The 21,063-nt window shown below is 40.1% G+C and overlaps 1 protein-coding gene across 3 annotated transcripts in view; it reads right to left on the reverse strand.

Moving 5' to 3' along the window:
- Window positions 1-10,995: 10,995 nt before the first annotated feature.
- Window positions 10,996-21,063, reverse strand: part of PSD3 (pleckstrin and Sec7 domain containing 3) — a 565,834-nt gene continuing 555,766 nt past the window's right edge. For 2 of the 3 annotated variants that reach the window (XM_033226836.1, XM_033226855.1), the window contains one exon: window positions 10,996-19,683. In XM_033226836.1, coding sequence (XP_033082727.1) covers window positions 19,468-19,683 — 216 coding nt within the window. In that variant the 3' untranslated portion in view covers window positions 10,996-19,467. The remainder of the gene's footprint in view (window positions 19,684-21,063) is intronic. The other variant, XM_033226845.1, reaches the window with a different exon arrangement.

Genomic DNA, 21,063 nt, shown 5'->3' on the forward strand with positions numbered 1-21,063 from the left:
TATCCATACCATGTTACAAAGGGACATCAATAATCTATGAAATAAACACAATATAAACAACCTTCTCTGATCACAACACATTCCAGTAAGACATTAATACTATGGAGGAAGAAAAGATAATTTTCTCTCTACCTTTAATAGTTTTAGTTGTAAGGGGTCCACATAACAAAAAAGACATGAAGAGGAGAAGAACACATTAATTAGCATGTATACTTCATGTAAACATGGGAATATGAAAGGAAAATAAATCTTGGGACCCCCAAATCACTAAGCCAAAGGGAAAAGTCAAGCTTGGAATTGTATCAGGCAAACCTGCCTCCCATTTTATTCCTAAATACGATAGCTACAAAGATAAGCTACATACCTCCCTCACAATTTGCCCACAAAGTAATTCCCCTAAAACAGTTCTTTTGAATTGCATTTTGGCAATGTAAATTGATAGCTTATTTTCACAGGTGCAGGACAAAGGACAGAACTCAAAATCATCCCTCTGCTCACCTAAGACAAATGCATATCTGATTGCTTCCTCTACCCTACTGTTCATGGAAAAATGCAGATTCACTGAGGCAGTGTAAGGCATAACTGACTATTCTTCTACAGTCCTCTCACATGTAAACTGTTTATTCAGAGAAAGGTTGATCAAAGACTCAAAAGAATGCAACTGTTTGTCTCTTATCTACCTATGACCGGAAGCCCCTGCTTCGAGTTGTCTTGCCTTTTGGGACCAAACCGATGTACATCTTACACATATTGATTGATGTCTCATGTCTCTCTAAAATGTATAAACCCAAGCTCTGCCCCGACCTTGAACACATGTCATCAGGACCTCCTGAGGCTGTGTCATGGGTGCATCCTTAATCTTGGCAAAATAAACTTTCTAAATTGATTAAGACCTGTCTCAGATACTTTTTGGGTTCACAGGAGATACCCAGAGAAATGAGTAAATCTCAAAGTGGTGGCTGTGTGTCTTAGTCTGTTCTCATGTTGCTAATAAAGACATACCTTAAACTGGGTAATTTCTAAAGCAAAGAGGTTTAATTGACTCACAGTTCCACATGTCTGGGGAGGCCTCAGGAAACTTACAATCATGGCTGAAGGGGAAGCAAACATGTCCTTCTTCACATGGCGACAGGAAAGAGAAGTGCTGGGCAAAGGGGGAAGCTCCTTATCAAATGATCAGATGTCATGAGAACTCACTCACTATCATGAGAACAGCATGAGGAGAAACTTCTCCCATGATTCAATTACTTCCCACCAGGTCCCTCCCATGACATGTGGGGATTATGGGATTACAATTCAAGATGAGATTTGAGTGGGTACACAAAGCCAAGTCATGTCACTGTGAATTCAGGTTTTACTATCTTAGTCTATTGAGTAAAAAAAAGAATGGAGTGGGAAAGGCCATTGTGGATAAGTGCCCAGGACAAGCTTGGCAAATGAGGGTAAGGTATGTATGTACATCAAATCAATGCTTTCTCCATTGAGAAGACTCTCTAGTGATTCTCCTCTTCCTGGTACAGAGGGAGACACTCTTACAAATAAAGGTTTCCTTTATACATGTAAATTTCCTCTACAAAAGGGTAACTTCTAGCCTGTTTTTGGAGCTTTTCCTCTGTCTGCAGTTTCTCAAAATAATCAGCTCAAAATAATCATCATGCTAAAGAGGCTTATTTTGGGGTGGCATATTCTGGTCTCCTAGAGTCATATTTTGGGGTGGTATATTCTGGTCTCCCACAGTAACATTTAACAAGGCCCTTCAAGTTAGAAATGAAAAATATCTCTAATAAACAAGCTTGCATTAAAGCAGAAATGGAAACCTTAACTGCGATTTTTTTTTCCAGTTAAAAGAATGAAAACATGATATAACCACTACATTTCACAATTAAAATGCAGTTGACTCACCTATTAAAAGAAATAAATTTTTAGAGAAAAAGTCAATAATGTTTATTACTAAATTATATAATAAAAGATTTAAATACTTAATACGTTATATAATAACCAATATTTATTATAAAATACTTAATAAATAATATTAAATGCCTGAGAATAAAAGTAAAGGAATTAAACTTCCAATTCAAAAAGCAAGAAAAAGAAAATCCTATATAAAGAAAGCATTAAAAAAAATACAGGTTAAAACAGAAATTAACATGAAAACCTTTATCAAAATGCAACTCCTTTCAGAAAAGCAGAGAAATATACAAACCAGAATCTAACTTAACTACGGAAAAACTGAAAAATCCACAAATACTCAAAATAAGAAATGTCATGGGGAAACTAGTGTAGGGGCAGAAAGGTGTGATACCTTTCCTCGCCCATTGTAAAGGTCATGGCCAACATTCCTATAACAAAAGACAGGTTAAAGGAAAAAAGCATAACAAATTTATGTAATTAAAATTTTAGGTGACGCAGGATACTTCAGAAACAAAGACCCAAAGACCCAGATAAAGCTGTCTGTCTATTTTTATATTTTGGTTCAATGGAAGCTAGCAGTGTGATTGGACAAAACGGGTATTATCTAAGAATAGTACACTGATGGGAAAAACGCAGCAAGCCCTGTTGGGATTCTTCTTTGACTCTCTGGGTAGCTTTTCTTCCTCCTGCATGTAGGGCAGGACCCCTTCTGGAATGAGGGTCTTAGGATCTACTGTCAGATAAGATAGGTCAGAGAATTGCTTTATGGAAAGGTGGGGGAAGGGTAGAGAAATATTTCTAGGATTTTTTGGCTGGCTTTGGGCAAGAGGGATTCTGGTTTTTATGACCCAACTTGGGGAAGAAGAATTCTGATTTCTATGGCTCAGTTTAGGGGAGAATGAGGGGAGAGAGTCAGGAGGGAAGGAGTTCAGAGAGACCTTGGTTCTGAGGCTGCTTCTAAGAGCCACACTTTGGCATATCATTTTCTGAGCCCCAATACTTGTCCTTGAAACACAGGGTAGTGAACAAAAACCATGAGAGCTTACTATGCACAACTTTATATAAAATAAATTTTAAAATGTAGATGGAGTATATAATTTCTTAGGAAAATACAATTAATCAAAATTGACCCTGGTAGACATTGACACACCATATTGGACCAATTTCCATAAAGGTAGAGGAAATTGGTTACTAAACATCAACTCTGTAAAGAACTACTGTACCCAGATAGTTCAAAGGGAGAGCTTTTCAAAGTCTAGGTAATTCTAAATTTCTGAAATATAAACTAGGAACTTCCAAGCTCTTCTTATGATGCAAGAATAACACTAACGAATAAATACATATAAAGAATCAAACCACTTTTACTCATGAATATTGATGCAAAATTTAAAAAAATTAACAAAGAGAATCTAACAGCACATTTTAAAATAATGAATAATGACCAGTTGGATTATTTTGTCTACGTGTTAAACAAAATTATGGGAAGTCAGTGTTTGGCACTGAGCTCTTGCTCTAGGTCCCAACAAACCGAACCAAAATGGAGTCACTCATCATAAGTGCCACAGAATCAAACTGAAACTTGAAGGAATCAGGTAGATCCACAAACAGAGCTGTTTTTCCTGAAAATAGCAGATTCACAGCAACCAATCAGAGAGGGCCCAGTCAACCTCAGACAGGAAGTTTCTTTTGCTTTAACCCTTACATGAAAAATAACCTGAAGTAACCTGTTGGTAACCAATCCACTTTTTTCTGTTTCCTTGTTCCCACCTTCCAAAAACCAACTGTTCTGTCATGCGCAGTTGAGCACTTATTCTATAGAAAGAAATGCTGCCTAATTCTAAAATGGCAACAAAAGCCAATTAGATTTTTAAACTACATTGGTTGTAATTATGTCTTTTGACATAGGTTTGATCTAGAAATATAAAATGGTTAAAAATTAGAAAATTTGCCCATTTAAAGCACCAAGTCAGTAAAGCTAGAGGGAAAAATCACATAATTATCTCCACTGGTATATAAAAAACTTTAACAAAATGTAATACCCCTTGCTGATATAAACTCTTTTTTTTTTTTTTTTTTTTTTTTGAGACAGAGTCTTGCTCTATCGCCCAGGCTGGAGTGCAGTGGCACGATCTCGGTTCACTGCAAGCTCCGCCTCCCAGGTTCATGCCATTCTCCTGCCTCAGCCTCCAGAATAGCTGGGACTACAGGCGCCCGCCACCATGCCCGGCTAATTTTTTCATCTTTTTAGTAGAGATGGGGTTTCACCATGTTAACCAGGATGGTCTCGATCTCCTGACCTCGTGATCCGCCCACCTCGGCCTCCCAAAGTGCTGGGATTACAGGCATGAGCCACCGTGCCTGGCTGATATAAACACTTAATAGGAGTTGCAGAAATTAAATTCACTGACTTGAATTTTAATTGTCACATGTGGTTAGTGGCCACCATACTAGACAATGATTTTCTAGAGGATCAAGATAATAACAAAAATAGATAATATAAATGATAAATAATAATGTTTACCTCTACGTGCAAGGTAAGGGTTAGCAAAGTAGCCTTCTCCAAAATTCTGCTGAGTTAAATTACAAAATCAGCACATAGTGCATGAACCCAGGTATGTGCTAAAGGCAAAGTTCTTTCTGGGCCAGAAGCAGGAGAAAACCAGCTGACAATGACCGTTAATGGAATGAATGATGTTAACAGGGTAATATGAGTTACTATCGTTTATCATTATTATAGCAAGGACTTGCTAAGGGCCACATGCTGGGCTGTTTTGTATGCACTGCCTCATTTAAGCCTCATAACAACCCTACGAGCTAGGTGTTCTCGTTTTTAAATGTGAAAACAGGTACAGATTAGATAATTTTCCTTAGTCCCTAAGTGGCAGAATGGGGAGTTATAGGCAGCTTCTCTGGACTCCAAAATCCCTGTTCTAATTCTAATTTGACTTCCACTGTGTATCTGCCTAAAGGAGAAAATGTTTGTTATCACAATACCTGTGTTCCGGGCCACATGATGGTTTTACATCCGTTACTGGCATGTAGCTTTACACTTCAATCCCTTCTGAGTTTGGTCAGCATGAAGCAGCTTCTTTAGGGGCGGAAATGGGGTGATCTGGAATTCTGGTTTCTATGGCGCAGTTTGGAGGAGAGTCAGGGTGAGAAACAGCAGGGCAGGAGGTAAGAGAGACTTGGGTTGAGGCTGCTTCTGAGGCCTTCCAATCTCCCTTAGTTCAAAGTACTCAGCCTGTCAAAGCGCCATGTTTTAGGGTATCATTTTCTGAGCTCCAACACCTCTGTAAATCTGAATAACCAAAGATATTGCCAGTATCCCCTTTCTGGCTGAGAAAGGGAGAATTCATGAGGAGATGCTACCCTAGGAGGCCTCCTGAGTAGAGCTGCCAGAGAAAATACAGGATGCTCAGTTACATTTCAATTCCAGATCAACAATGAGTACTTTTTTTTTTTTCATAAGGATGTTCCAAACATTGCATGGGGCATACTTCTGCTAAAAAAGTATTCTCTTTATCTGAAATTTAAGTGTGACTGGCCATGCTGTATTTGATCACAGCTGTATTCCCAGGAGACTACCAGGTAAGCGTTCCCTGGTTATACTCTTCCAGACCATGAGTGCCTCTTGCAAATTGTAGTGGTGTGGCCAGAATTCTGTAAAGGGTGTGCTTAGCAGAGAATTAACTCTAAATAGCCAGGGAAGGTTGCCTAGAAAGGCGGAACAGGTTGTCCTTAAAGCATGAGTGGGAACATGCATTACATTCCATTTCAGGAGGGCCAGGCCAGGCCAGGTGCCTCAAGGTGGGTCTGTGGGGATAAGCTGGGAGGGAGGCCTACTTCTAGAAGGGAAGAATGGGCCAGGGCTGAGTCTCCTTCACTCCTACATACAGGGAAGCCCTCTGGCCATCTAAGTAGCACTCTCCAGTTAACATTTCATTCCACAGTGGGGATATCCTGGTCTCCCTTCTTCACAAAGACAGTCAAGAGATCCAAGAGACAACGGGCAGCATTGCACCAAAAACAAAAATGGCAGAAAACTCCCTGTTGCCCTTTGTGAGCATGAAGGGCTTCCGTAGCCATGGAAGTTACTCTAAACAGTGTGTCTCAAACTTTATGGGCATCAGTATTACCTGGAAGGCTTGATCAAGCAGAGACGGCTGGGCCCCATCCCCAGAGTCTGTGGTTCAGTAGGTTGGGATAAGGTAGAGAAGTGCATTTCTTTGTTCTTAGTTTTTAAAACTTTTAGGTTCAGGGGTACAGGTGCAGGTTTGTTGCACAGGTGAACTCATGTCACAGGGATTTCTTGTACAGATTATTTCATCACCCAGGTACTAGGCCTAGTACTCAATATTTATTTTTTTGGATCCTCTCCCTCCTCCCACCCGCCACCCTCAAGTAGGCCCCAGAGTCAGTTGTTCCCTTCTTTGTGTCTGTGTGTTCTCATCATCTAGCTCCCGTTTATAGGTGAGAGCATGCCGTATTTGGTTTTCTACTCCTTTGTTAGTTTGCGAAGGATAATGGCCTCCAGCTCCACCCAGGTTCCTGCAAAGGACGTGATCTCATTCTTTTCTTTTTTTTTATATATAATATATACTATATTTATTTATGCGAAGTTCCTGAACAGGCTAAATTAATCAATGGTGATAAAAGAATGACCATTATCTCAGGATGAAGAAAACAGGACTTAAGGTAATTTCCAGTAATTATGATCTCTATGGTCTTCCAGAATCAGGTATAGGCTGTGGTTGAGTGATCTGAAAATGGTAAAAATTTGGGTAATAGCTCAATATACAACTAAAGATTTGTGTACAAGGTAGAAAGGAGGAATCCTATGAGTTAAAGAGGGTCATTTTGGCCACTGACTCCAGCTAAATTGTGAGGCAGACCTGTTTCTTGCTCCCCCAACTCCCTGATTTAACATGTTAATTCACCAAACATTTACTGAGCTCCTTTTGGGTATCAGTTCTTTTGTCTTTTTCTTCTTCATCTTTTCTTTAATTTTTATTCCCATTTGCTTTTATTATTATTATTATTATTATTATTATACTTTAAGTTCTAGGGTACATGTGCATAACGTGCAGGTTTGTTACATATGTATACTTATGCCACGTTGGTGCGCTGCACCCATCAACTCGTCAGCACCCATCAATTCGTCATTTATATCATGTATAACTCTATGGCTGCAAAGTATTTCTAACCAGTTCTCAGGAGATGCTGCTACTGTTGCTTCAGGGAGCACACCTTCGGAATGCTTTAAAGTGGGGTTTCTCACACTTTGTCCATACATATCACCTGGAGAGCAAGTTAAAATGCCATCTATCTGACTCCCTAGGTGTGGGAACGGCGGAAGATTCTTCTTTTCCCACATGCTCCCAGAGATTCAGCAGGTGCAGTGAGTTGCCAAGCTCTAGGGAAGTGGTTTTCAATGCTGGCTCCATGTTAGAATGACCTGGGGATCTTTTCACATTTCCTGTGATGAGGCTCACACATCATCCCAGGGCTTCGGGAGCTGAAGGTGGAAGGATCACTTGAGGTCAGGCGTTCAAGACCAGCCTGGGCAACCTAGTGAGATGTCATCTCTAAAAAAAATTTAAAAATTATCTGGGTGTGGCACACGCACCTGTAGTCCCAGCTACTTGGGAGGCTGAGGTGGGAGGATTTCTTGAGCCCAGGAGTTCAAGGCTGTGTGAGCTATGATCTATGATGTCACCATTACACCCCAGTCTGGGTGACAGAGCTCACCCCAGCCACAGTTCAGACCAGTTTAATCAGAATTTCTTGAGTTGGGACACAAGCATTTGCATTTTTAAGTCCATGGGATTCCAATGCAGAATGAAAGGGGCTATTTCATTGCCAGTTCTTCCTGGATGACACCCATACATCCTATCCCTGTGAGTGGAATCATTGGTTTTCCAATCTGAAACTGCCAAAGTTGGTGGGTCAGAGCTCTGACTTCTGTAGTTCAAAATAGAAGTTGTTGAGGTGTGTTAGAATGCTGCAGAACATCTGAAGAGGGGGAGCCTGATACAGGCTTTTCCTCTCTGTAAAATGGGGTAAATAATAGAGCTGCATCAGACTTACGCAAAGAGATTATGCCAAAAATTCATGCTAAGTGTTCAGCACAGTGCCAAGCTCAGAAAATACGTGTAATAATATTGTCTATCATCATCATAATCCAACTACTTACCCAAAGCCTCACTCAGTTCTCAGTATTTCTGCCCGAGGATGCCCAAGCACCCTTGAACTGCTCCGCTGGCTGACAACTTGTCACGGACAGCCTGGAATACTGGAAATGTTCCTTTCTGTTGAGATGCCACCTTATTTTTTGTAACTTCTAATAACTAATCTAGTTAAACCCTTTAGATTGCTATAGGACAGTTCTCATTTCCCTCCCACATAAGACTCATTTTGACATTGAAGACCAGTCTTCCCTGGTTCTGCAGAGGTTAACCATTTCCAGGTCATACGTTTTCCATATTCCTCCTAATCGCTCCCATTTTGGGGGAGCCCTGGCTGCTGCTTTTGCACATGCTCTGTTTTGTGTACGTGCCAAGTCTCACGCAATTTACTCAGGGTTAGTCTTGGTGTCAAGGGCACTGCGACTCACTTTCCTTGTTTTAGAAGCCATACATACATCGGTGTAAACTGAGATGGCACCAGTGTTTTTGGCGGCTATGTCATCTGTTGACTTTCATCGAGCTTGCTGTGGATTTTAATTGGAGGCTTTCTTTCCCACCTGCTTGCTATTCTGTGTGACACAATGTCCTATCCTGACCTTGTATAATTGTTTTTTTGTAACTGAAGTGTAAGACATTACACCCTCCTGCATTCTGCATTAATTTGCCCCATTTCTCTGCCTGAAGTTTTTTTTTCGAATCCTGATTCTGTCATTTAGCGTAATCATTTTCTCCCAGCTTTATGACATACCCATTTTTCATCAACTTGCCTTCTGTAGCTTCCATCAAGTTATTAATTAAAATGTTGAATGGATGGGGCCAAAAGGCAAGCTTTGCAGCAGGACAATAGAAATGCTCTTCCAAGTTGTTACATATCCTTTAATTAGTTTTGTTCAAGTGGTTTCACACCCACCAACTCTACTGATGTCCAGATAATATTTCTGCATTTTGCCCAGACATATTTCATTAAAGACTTTGCCAAATCGCTTGTTATGGCCCAGATGTTTTGTCTGGAATAGATGGAGTCTGAAATGGTTTCTTTTTGGGAACCCACACTGGCTTCCAATAATTGCTGCTGCCCTTCCAATTTACTCCAAAAATATGCCCAGAATTAATATCAGACTCACTAATCTACAGCATACTGAACTCACACTCTTCTCCACTAATATTAAAAAGAAGTGTGCCTGTCTGCAGTATTTCCTATTGCTTATAATTTATCAAAAAAAAAAATTGACAGTGAATGAGCAGTCTTATTGATGAATATCAGTTCTGTGGAATAGAATTGAACTAAAGATGAGACATTTAGAGTTGTTTGTTGTATCCTTATACTATTTATTCCTTATTCAATTTAATTTGCTCTAGGTTTTAATTTCCTCCTATGAGTTACTAAATATCTCTATAGTCCCACTGGTGCTAATGTTATTAACTGTGCAACACAGAGAATACAAGATACAAAACCCCCCACCTCCAGAGAACAGGCAGCTGACAAGGAGGGATTCATATTTGAGTCTGTGATCTGAGAGACTGAAATAGACACTCTTTTATCAACTAAGATGAACCCTGAGGTTAAGGGAACAAAAGTTATCCGTGGTGGAAGCTTCAGGGCTTGACTAGCATGGCCCTAAATTCCTATGGCTACAAGAAAAACCACATTCTTGATAAACTCCCCAACAGTAAGAGCTACAGACAAATTGACCCTTCCTAACTCTGAATTATTAATACAACCACTACAATGCTGATTGGAAAGAAGACTGGCCTTACGACTGGCCTTACCTTTCCTGGTAAGAAACTGCAGAGCTCAAACCAGTTTCAGCAGGTTATAGACTGTGCACAAACTTAGTATCCTATAGTTTACCTTTTAACATAAAGAGCTAAATTACACCTCATTTTCATGCTAACACCTTGCCCTAAAATGAACGTGGGGTGTATGCTATGTATATATGTACCTATTGCACATGCGCTCGGCTCCCCACATACATATGGATAGCTTTTCCTCCAAACCCGCTGCTGAATATGTATGACTCTATTATGTAATACAGGCCCTGTGAAGGGTAAAAACCAACCTTCCCTTCCCTCTTTGAAGACAGAGGACCTTCTGTACACATCAGAGACCGTCTCTCCCAGTTTGCAAACCGATATCACCAATAAAGCTCTCCTTTCTACTATTCAGCCATCCTGGTGATCTTTAGGCATGTTTCAAATTCCAAACAGGGCGCTGGAGTGAAAGCGAAGGGATGGTAAAGGATGTAGCTCTCCCAACTCCCACAATGTTTTGATTTCTTTGAGATTTACACCTTATAGCAATTTTGATCTCTGCCAGGCATCATGTTCATTTGTGTGGAAGAGGCTGAAACCAGTGACTTTGTTTCAAAAAGTCCAAATCCCCCAATGTAAGGCATCCTTTCTAATATTTAGAAGTGATTAGGATGTTTTATTTTTCAGTTTCCAAGTCAACAGATCTTACTTTTATCATTAGGTTTGATGAAAAGAGCACAAGAGTACACACCGGGCAGAATAAAGCAGTGATTTGGAGATCAGCATTTGCGTTTTAGGACAATAACTAGCTGCATGGTCTCTTTGCCTTGATGAGAAATAAATGGGAATGCAAACCGCTCCTGAAATTGCTTCAAAAAGTTTATTTCCTCCTCCCCTGCTCAAAGCCCCTTAATGAAGACAACAGATCTCTGAAGTATTCACACACAAATCTTTACAGAAATGCGCGGAGGTGAGTCGGCGTTAGTCTGATTTTCTCACCACTTTGTTCAACCACTCTGGCCACATCTTTCAACATGGGGCTTGTGGTTGTCCTTCTATGGAGGCAGGCAGAGTGTGATGTTATTTGATTTTTAAAGGTATTATTACAGCTGCTTAAATAAGCAAATAAAAACATTCCCCCAAATGATTGAAATTTGTTGGATTTATTTCCTTCTAAAGTTTGTACATTTACATATATCATATACATATTTTAAATCCTTCACTATTTTGCATGATTTCTATTACATAAAAACCATTTAAATGCAATAAATTTTGTTGTTGTCAAACAACAAAATATCCCCAACTTATAAAAACACAGGAACAATTATATTCATAAACATTTACACAATAAATGTACTCTATATGTCACAGCTTCTATACATATCAGGTGACTCACTTGTCTACAAGGTTTAGGTTTACTTGAACAACAGTGAAATAGGGTAATATTTATATACAACTATTTTAATAAAAAATAAAGCAATTGTAAAATGTAAACTTAATTGTCAAAATATTCTTTAAACACTTTAACAATATCCACACAAATTACTGTTCCATTCAAAAGAAGACCACCATAAATGCCACTGTTTTCTAGAAGATGGCATTTCCGGAATCTGGTAGGTGGTGATGAGGAACAGGTTTCCAGTACGTGTTATAGTACCACGAGCTTAACCAAATCTGCTAATGCTGACAGTTTGGCCATCGAAAAGGAGCAGGTTGCTATTTTGTCACTAATTGCTTTCACAATTTGCAGGGGACATATGGCACCAGGACTGCAATAGAACTGAAATGATTGGTGGAGAAAACTTTGAAGGTAAAGAAATGTTCCACAATGCCAATTAGTTTGAGTCACAGTGAATATAACCCAGTTATTATAATAGGCTGGAAAAGTTAAAAGCTTCTTTTATGTTAAAAGATAAAAATGACCACCTTTCTGCCTGTCCTATGGTAATCAAGGCTGACAATGTAAATTCTCCGCGAGTGTACATTTCTGTTCTAGAAAGGGGTTCCTAAAACTTGAGATAGAAGAGACTGCAGAGAGGTGCTTAGGCCTTTACCTTATAGCTCTGATCTGGACTGAGCAAAGCTGCTAAGCTAGCACTTGAGTGTTCCTCCACCCTTCCCCCAGAAAGGAAACGTTGGCCATTTCTAGGAATCTGGGTGTGGAGGCAAAGATATCACCCATCCGTGGTTAGAACTCAGTGTGCCAGTTTATGTTTTGCAAAGGTAAAATACGTGGCATTAGCCTCACTCAGAGAACCTTTGTCATGACGTTGATTCACGTGCCACGCTCAGTGACTCAGTCACTTTCGGAGTTGATACCTTGCCTCGGCACAGTCACGTTATCAGGACACCCGGATCCCTAAAGCAGGGGAAGCGGCGTTTGGAACCCAGGCTGTCCTTGCGGCTCAGTAGAAGCCTGAGTGAAGTGGCGGCCGGGGGAGAGGCTCCTCTTTGCAGAGATGATGCGTCATCACCACCCTCCGCAGGGCTCTGGTGTTCAGGGCTCAGAGCAGTGAGCCTCAGACCTGCAGAGCTGGGCTGGGACTCTTCTAGGAGTCTCTGCAGACTGATTTATGTCGACTGATGGGAAAATAATTACGTGAAACTCCAAAATTCTCTCCATTAACCAACATTTTCAGGAATTGAAGTTACGGTGCTTATTTCTACAACGCTATTCCTAAGAGCTTAGCTCTCTGCCCTGCAAAGGGAAATGCATTTTAGTTCAGTTCCTTTCCATTTCCATCCTCACTGTTGTTGCTGATGGAAAAGTGCTCAACTGCTCAGCATGTTCAGCCGGAGCTCTCTCAGCATGTTCAGTCAAGCTCAGAGGGGAGCGTGGACGAGGCACATCAGTGCTCCTAGAGGAAGTGCCTCCTTCTTTCTTCACTTGTACTCCTCTCTCAAAGGAATGATCTGCAGAGCAAGCAGCTCTACCACCTTGGAAAATGATGCACACCAGCTTCTGGGACTTCACCCAGGCCATGGAGAGCTGCTGGAGAGCTGCTGCTTGTGAATTACAAGAAAGCTTTCAATTTGGTGGTCCACAACAAAGAATGTCATATGGATCCCCTCTCATTTATGTGTTAAAAATACAACGCATCTCAAAGTCAGACACTCTGACTGAGCTCCAATTCCACCCTGGCCCTTGGAAAACATCTGTGATGCAGTTTCCATCCCCTTTGTTCATCACCTCTTTAGAATATTCTGGCTCTTTGCATCTTAAGGTCTTATGTTTGTATAACTTAAAATATTCACTGTGTGTGCATGTGTACAAGCGTGTGTACACATGTCAGAGGTCCCAGACCTGTCAACCTTTCTCCTTATACACCTAAGGGGACAGTCATCTGGTTCTGAATCTCAGGAGTAGAGGACTAACCACATGCATGGTTACCCTAAATGGAAAGCAACCAGTTTACTGTCCCCTAAGCTTCCATTTGGTCTAATTACTCTTGTTCCTACAGTTTTACAAAAGTATCTTAACGGCATTAAAAATCAATGTGCATATATACTCTCTCTAGAGTGGATATTATTATCCATGGCAAATGGTTACTTGGCTTTATAAACTCCATGGCTTTATGTTAAAGTCCAAACATTTCAAATGGTTAAGGCCCACAAATGAAACGTTTTGTTTCTCCTACTCCTTTTCTACATGATTTTTGAATCAAGTGGCTGTTTCTGCAGATCACAATAATTCTTAGAAGGAAATACTCTCGCAAAACTAAGACCCTGTCAATCATTCACAGAGCCAGTCCACTGCACGTCAAGAACCAATTAGGAAAAATGATATATTTGCAAAAATAGTTTGAGACTATAGAGTTAATTAAAAAAAAAAAACACCTCAAGTGTAACTACCAACACATTACTGCAGCCTAGAGCTGAAGCGAGTTTCCCATCGCACAATTCAAACTCTCTGAATCAGCTGTGAAGACATGAGGCAGTGTGTTTAAACAAAAGACACTGCCCCCAGCCGCTCACTCAAACACACTCAGTCACTGCTTTAAATATACCAAACATGCTAGTTAATAAAAGTTTAGTCTCTAGTTATCTATTTACACTCTATAATATAAGCAGTAAGCTCAAACAACTAAGGCCAGTGGCTCTTCTTTGGGGAGAGGCAGGAAAAAGAGACCTAAGTATAAAAATATTTAAAACAAAGTTTAAACCTGGTCCTGAAATTCTTTTACCTGTGACACTAGATGCTAATTTGTGCAACTGCAAACCTAGGATCCAGTACCCAATCCTGGGATGCCCTGATATACTTTAGTGCTTGTGATATTTCTTCCAAGTCCAGCGAGTACGGATGCGGCACCACGAGAGTGGTTTGATCTCCCGTAAAATATACACAAATACATAAATGATATGGTGGGTACTTAATTCTTCTGAAAGCTGTATTTTTTATGGACTAATTACAACAACAATAAAGAACGTGTGCTTTAAAGCATCACATTTTGTAATAAGCCCAAATTTGTCAGTTTGACTTTAAGTGCTCTTAATACTAAAGTTACTAAGACTGCACAGGCTGCCTTTTTTTTTTTTTTTTTCTTTTCTTTCTGTATTTCCCAAATTACAGGGAGCTATGCCCTTGGTATTGCACACAGTACACTGCAAAAGATTCACAAGGTTAGTTCAAAGTCATTTTTGCCCTGGTGATTCAAAGCTCAAAGACAGAATTTTCTAGCATAAAGTCTTATTAAAAATTTTAATCAAAATATTATTTGAATTTAAGTTTAATAAAACAATACCACTATATATACTCTCAACAACTTCATTATATAATCAGTCCTATGAGGTTGTACTTGCTTTTCATATCACACTGATTAAGGACAAAAATAATTTTGATGTACATGTACCATATACTGATACGCAATCTGCACACTAATGCATTTACATACATACAACTATAAATACCCACAAATACAACAATGGCAGGTGACAGCATTTTCTTTGATGACTGACGTACTATCTGTAAGAATATTCTCCAAAAGCCTGCAATACTACAGATACACACATAAATTACAAAGGATGAACCGAAGAGACTTAAGAAAACCTACTGTATATACAATTACGTAACTTGCAAAATTTTCCTGCTGTTGCATTCAAGTCAAACTGTCATGCAGATTCAAGTATTTAATGACATTCTCTCTATGAAGACATTCTCTCTGCATGCAATGGGCCAATTATTGTCATCAGCAGAAGGCTACCCACATTGGTTCTGGATACTGTAGGTACAAAAGGAGAATGCCTTTGGATTTCAGTCCTTCCTTTATGGGTGAGAGATGGAAAAGGAATCTGAGAGAAAAATCAGTGACAAAGCACCTCTCTATTGCTTCAATAATCTATCATGGGGCTATTCTGTGATGATTTGATCACGTAAGATGCTATCAGACTGGTGGAAAGAAATTTAACTGACCTGTGGCAGAGCAGTGGCATGGCCTGGGAGAAAAGATGGCCAGAAAGCTGTGGAGAAAGGTAGGAGGCCCAGAGGCACATGTGCCTGCAAGGCTGACTTCCCATTTACTGTTAGAGTAACTTACATGCTTTGAGACAGAAGCCAGATACTATTTAAACTGCAGCTTGGACAATGACTCATAAATTAGACTTTAGGTTTAAGGACTCTTAGGACGCCACCTTTGGTTCTTTGTTTTACAGTGTTAATTTTACAAACTGGAAAAAATTCTGTCATTTGAAAAGTGAAGGGATGACTCACTGCTGAAATTAAGAGATGTGGCTCCCAACCTGCTGAAAACTCGACCAAGTCCACAGGAGTTAAATTACAGAGATTCAAACCTGCAAAGCTAAACTTCCTGTGGATTCAGGATGCAACAAGCTTAACGGATGACTACAAGGAAAAATGCCGAAGGAACTCGAATTCAAGGACAATTAACAAAACCCAAGAAGGTTTTGATAGTAAGACAATGGAGAAACTTCTTTAAAGTCAATTTTCTTCCAATTGTCAATGATTAGTTAAAAAGAGAAGAGTGCAGCTCATGACAAGCAGTCCCTGCCTTTCATCCTTCCCAGATCTTTACATGATAGAGGGAACAACAGGCAAAGGACAGTAGAAAAGCTCAGTGTAACTTTGTGTTTAGGCAGTAAGAGGCCTCTTTCCCTGCTGGTTGCATAAATTCTTCCACAATCTCAGAATTTCTGTAGCTTGGCCATCGGGTGAAATACAAACCTATCTTAGCATTGGAAAGCCAGCCAGATTTTCCTCTTCCAGAGTTAATTCCTCATGCCACTTCTGCCTAGGGATCAGTCCTCATTTGCTAGATTAGGATAACAGTTGGAGAAGCATAGAGGGTCTTGTGTTTGGCACAAGACCGCTGCACCAAAAAATGCTTTCTATCCTCTACATCTAAGAGCAATAAAAAGGTTCCACATAATCCAGGGAGTACATTTCCATCAGAGGACTCTCTCCCAACATGGTTTTACTGAGATTAATTAAAATTCACAAAAGTATTGCTCAGTTTAATGAGACACTGCTGAGAGTTAGCAAAATGACGTTTCAAAAAAGTGCACTTCAGAAATGCCTATGGGCTGGCGATAAAGTAAGGACTCTGCATCCTAGTAGTTAAGTTTTGATTGCTAAAGAGGAATCCCAGACACCTCCCTGTAAAAGCCAGCATGCGAGGTGGGAACAACCTTTAAAATACAGATTTTATACATGGGCCACCTGTATGGTCAATTTTGCAAGAAGACTATGACCAAGGTATTCTGATGGCTATCAAGATTTTTTATACTAGAAATCAATATGAAGTGTATTGATGTGAAGAAGAATGATTTATCATATGGAAGGAAGTCGCAAGGCTCCTGGGTGCTGAGGTGGGGGACAGAGGTGGGTGGGGGACAGAGGTGGGTGGCGTACCTTCAGAAGAAAGGGAAGGGGTCCTCCCTTGTACCGTGAATTGAGCAACAGGCTTGGAGCAGCTACGAAAGGAAACATCCTCAATTTCTTCTGGCTGGATACCACAGAAAATAAATTATCCCAAAAGAAAATGTGATTGGCTATGGGCCAGACTCTCAGAATCTAGGCAAATCAGTGACTGTTTCCTCCCATAGCATAAACTCTTGGCCTCCTTCATGCACTCATGACAACATCCTTCCAGAAGCCTCAGCGAGGAGGTGTTCTCAGCTCATGTGCTAAAGATGGACAGCATCATGCTATGGCAGTCTGAGATCCTGGCTCACAAAAGAACCTTTAAAGTTGTTTTTAAAGATAAACTATGCAAACATGGTATACTGAAGCTTCAAAAGAGCCCTTTGTATCCAATGATTTATGAGCCTATCCAGCAGTCCCTGGAATTAATATTAGTGAGTCATATGTCACCGACAGTGCTATAGTGATGCTGATGCTAGCTGAGAATTTCAATACTCTAAATGTCAGAAATACTGTAGCAAGGTACCATTCAATGTATATTAAATAAGTAAAATACATAGACATTCTATATACATAGACATAGACTGTGGGCAAACACATTCAAGCCACTCAGGGAAGTTCCTTTTTCTTTAGTTACTGAAGCTCGTAGATGCCATGGTCTAGGTACCTCTCTCCCCTCTGCTTAGTGTAAATATTTAGGCAGAAAACAAATACCCTGATAATTTAGATTATCAGGTAGAAAGACAGACAACTTGCTTGTGGATATGTTGCATTCAGTGAGAAGCTACAAAAGTCAATGTGATACATGGGCCATATTGGTAACTATCCTGTTTGTTTTGTAGTTCTGAAACATAAACTTAGTTACTGCCTTTACCCAAATAAGGCAGAGAGTTAAAAGCGAGGTTTTTTTTTTTTTTTTTTAAAGGTGTGCAAAATACTTATTACAAAGAAAGCAACTGCAACCCTAGACAGGGGTAACCCTTCCCTGGGCAACAGCAAATATGGACATTTAGAGAGGGGAAGGAAGTAAACGTTAAATAAATAATTCTGTAAATAAATGCTAGTATATCATAATAACACATCACTTAGACACTACCATGGTTTTACAGCAGGTTTTCTCTAATTCACTGGAACCATGCTATTCACTTAGAGCAGCTGATTCTTTGGTCATAGTACCTTCACCAAATAAACTGCAGAACTACAGAACACTTCTAAGGGAGGTAAAAGAATCATCGGAGTGATTCTATTAGTTCTGCAGTTGTGCCACTTGTGGAGACTATAACTTTAGGGATTACAGAGTTTCAAGGTGAGGAAATCACAAAGTTCTAGGTCTCAGTGGGCGAAACTTTCATTCCTTTCTCTTCCTCTACAGGAGAATATTCTGTTGATCACCCTGAATTTCAAAGGGACTGTAACTGGAACAAGCTCATGACTGCAAAGTTAATAGAACCATTTTGAGTAGACAGAAAGAAAGGACTGAAAATAGATAAAGTATTTTTAGGAGAAAGTTGAGTAGTAGCAGAGTGAAGTGGCTATCAAGGAGACTGAGACAAAAATAAACAAAGTCACTTTGCACCTGCGACCAGCGGATCCCTCAGTTTTCCAACCACAATTCATTCTGACTATTACTTTCACATATATTTTAAAGAACCAATATCCATTGTGGACAACTGCAGCTACTTTTTCCTCCCTTATTTTGTCTTGACTTAAGGACAGAACAAAAGCGGTTTCATTTTAGTATTATTTCGTTAGGAAGGAGGACCCCAACATCATGACCGGGACACAACCCCATGCCCACACATGCACACACACGCACGCACACACACATGTGTAGAGTAAGAAAGAATCTATTCCTGTATGGAAGGATATCCACGATAGAGATGATGGATTTCTAGTCTAGACCCTGTGGGAGTGAGGTAACAATTTCCTGCAGACTGCGCACATGCCTACTGCTGCAGCTCCTCAAGGGCCGATTACAGCCCCCATCCTTTAGCAAACAAAATCAACTGGGTATCAATCTTTCCTCAACCTTCAAAGGCAAAATGACTCCACTTCCTCTTTCCCTTGCTTGGCTGAAATGGAATCAGCACTTCAAGCAAGCTAATGTGCTTCCCTACGTTCTCAATCCTATGATCTTCACGCTCCTTCTCCCTGCTTCCAGCAGGGTCTGATCTCAACAGGAAGTGCTAAGCTGCACACGCAGCTCCCTCATATTGGAGCATCTAGATTCCCAGCACTGCGATTCTTACTGGACCATCTGTGAGTGCTCAATTCTACCTCTGTGACTGGGCAAGATTTCACATATAAAGGCGTATATTAACTCCAGCTAGAATTTACTAAAACTACAGTTTGTCCAGTTAAGCGTTTCACAATGGATTAAATTCTTTAACCTTAAAAAAAATTTAACAGTTGATTTGAGAATACATAAAACAACTGAGCAGACTGCAAACAAGAGAAAACCAAAAGAGAAGGGATACATAATTCATTCTGAAATCACGATCCCCTCCTCCTCACAGAAAAGGTGCATTAGCTATCAAGTTGCAAAAATCATCAAAGCAAAAGAAATCAAGAGCAAAGACAATCTGTACAGAAACTAACAAAAATATACAATAGAAAAAATTACCAATGCACCATTTTGTCGCAGACTTTTTTTTTTAAAATATATTCACGGATTACCAGAAAGATCTTGAAAAACCCTATTTTGCTCCATGACCAGCACTTCCTGGCCGCAGATGGACTCTAAGTAACTTTTTGCTTAATGCTTGGTGTTTCAGGTCGGTGATCCTTCCTCTCTGACACGTTACGCTTGACCTTGGCAGTGATCGGAGATGTATCCGGGTTCAGCGAAGGACTCGAGTGCGACTTCTTCAGTCCTGCAGCATCGCTTTCATCGTTACTCAGGAGCTCTTTGCCTCCTTCCTTGAGAATGCTGACATACATCTCATAGCGGGTTTTCTGAAGGCAAAGCCAGAGAACAAGGGCAGTCAGAAAACTGTTCAAAATGCACGTGTGCAGCACACCTACTGTATGACCCACCTGGAGAACGTGAATGGCTGTTGAAGACTTCGCTTCATTTCCCAAACTGACAAATTACTTGGGCACTTACTGGGCACGTGAGAGGCAACTACAGAGACTGACTGATTGATTCAATTCTCTAGATAAGAAATTAAGTTAGAATTTTAGTTCTCATTTGTTCTAGATTCTGAGGGAATGCCAACTTGGAGTTACTGGCTACCAGGTGGAACACCATTAATCTAGAACACTCAAGCATGAGAAGGGTCTAAGTTGGAGGAGCTATCACCTCTGGTTTTCGGTGGCTACGTGGCTCTTGTGGCACTGTAGTAAAGTCACCTGAGCCTCCCTCCCCAGGTAATCCAGGCCTCATCTGAAACTGGCTTGGATATGGTTGTTTCCTCTTTTTCTGACTCCCCGTAACCCCAGAAAGGCTCATCTTGAGGGACCATTCCATGGCGAGCGACTCTCCTGTACAGTCCCCGATGAGACCATACCACTTTCTAGAAGCTGCTCTGGGTTTCCCTCTATTGCTTTTCTGCAAGGATTACTCACTTCTCTGGTTATCATGAACAGCTGCTGCTACGAACAGTATGAAGTTTGCAGAATTTCAAGTTATTTTCTGATGCTTTTCTCACTCAACAATATTTATCATCAACTATGTACTGAGTACCTACTATGTTTCAAAAAGTCCCTTGATTCCTCTGTCTCTTGAATTTCTAAGATTTTTTTCTTTTTCCATAGCTCTGGCACTTTTTTTTTCTCTCCAGTTTCTATCCCAATCAATATATAGAACTATCATATATGTTGCAAATTATAGACAGGTCTTAGATTCTTAATTTGATACATTCTGGTCAAAATAAGTATTCCACCACCCTGCCTCAACATATGAAGAATTTATAGAAAGCTTCAAGTGTTTTATTTCTAAACCAAAGAACATGTCAGTTATAAATTGTCCCAACAAAGGCAGGCAAATTCTGTTTTGACTATACATCCATCTTAGGGATTTTTCTAGTCAGATTGGGTTTTGTATGTGTCAGTTTTAAGTTAGTAATTTAGAAGTGCTACCTTTTCAAGCTGTTTGGTTTAACAATGGGAAAAAGCTGCTAGACATTCAGTATGTTCTGGGGTTGGCCAGTATTCAAGTGGGGTGTGAGCGTTGGTTGCCGATGACATTTATTGAGTGCCAACATGCTAAGAACAGGTCATTCACACAATATTCATACACAACTGATAACTTACCATCCCTGCTTTACAGTTAAGGTAACAAAGGCAAAGAGAAGTTCAAAGTCAAAGTAAGGAAGAAATGAAACTGGGATCTGA

Source organism: Trachypithecus francoisi, unplaced genomic scaffold (assembly GCF_009764315.1).
Source record: "Trachypithecus francoisi isolate TF-2019V2 unplaced genomic scaffold, Tfra_2.0 Contig01440, whole genome shotgun sequence".
In the NCBI taxonomy this organism is placed as follows: domain Eukaryota; kingdom Metazoa; phylum Chordata; class Mammalia; order Primates; family Cercopithecidae; genus Trachypithecus; species Trachypithecus francoisi.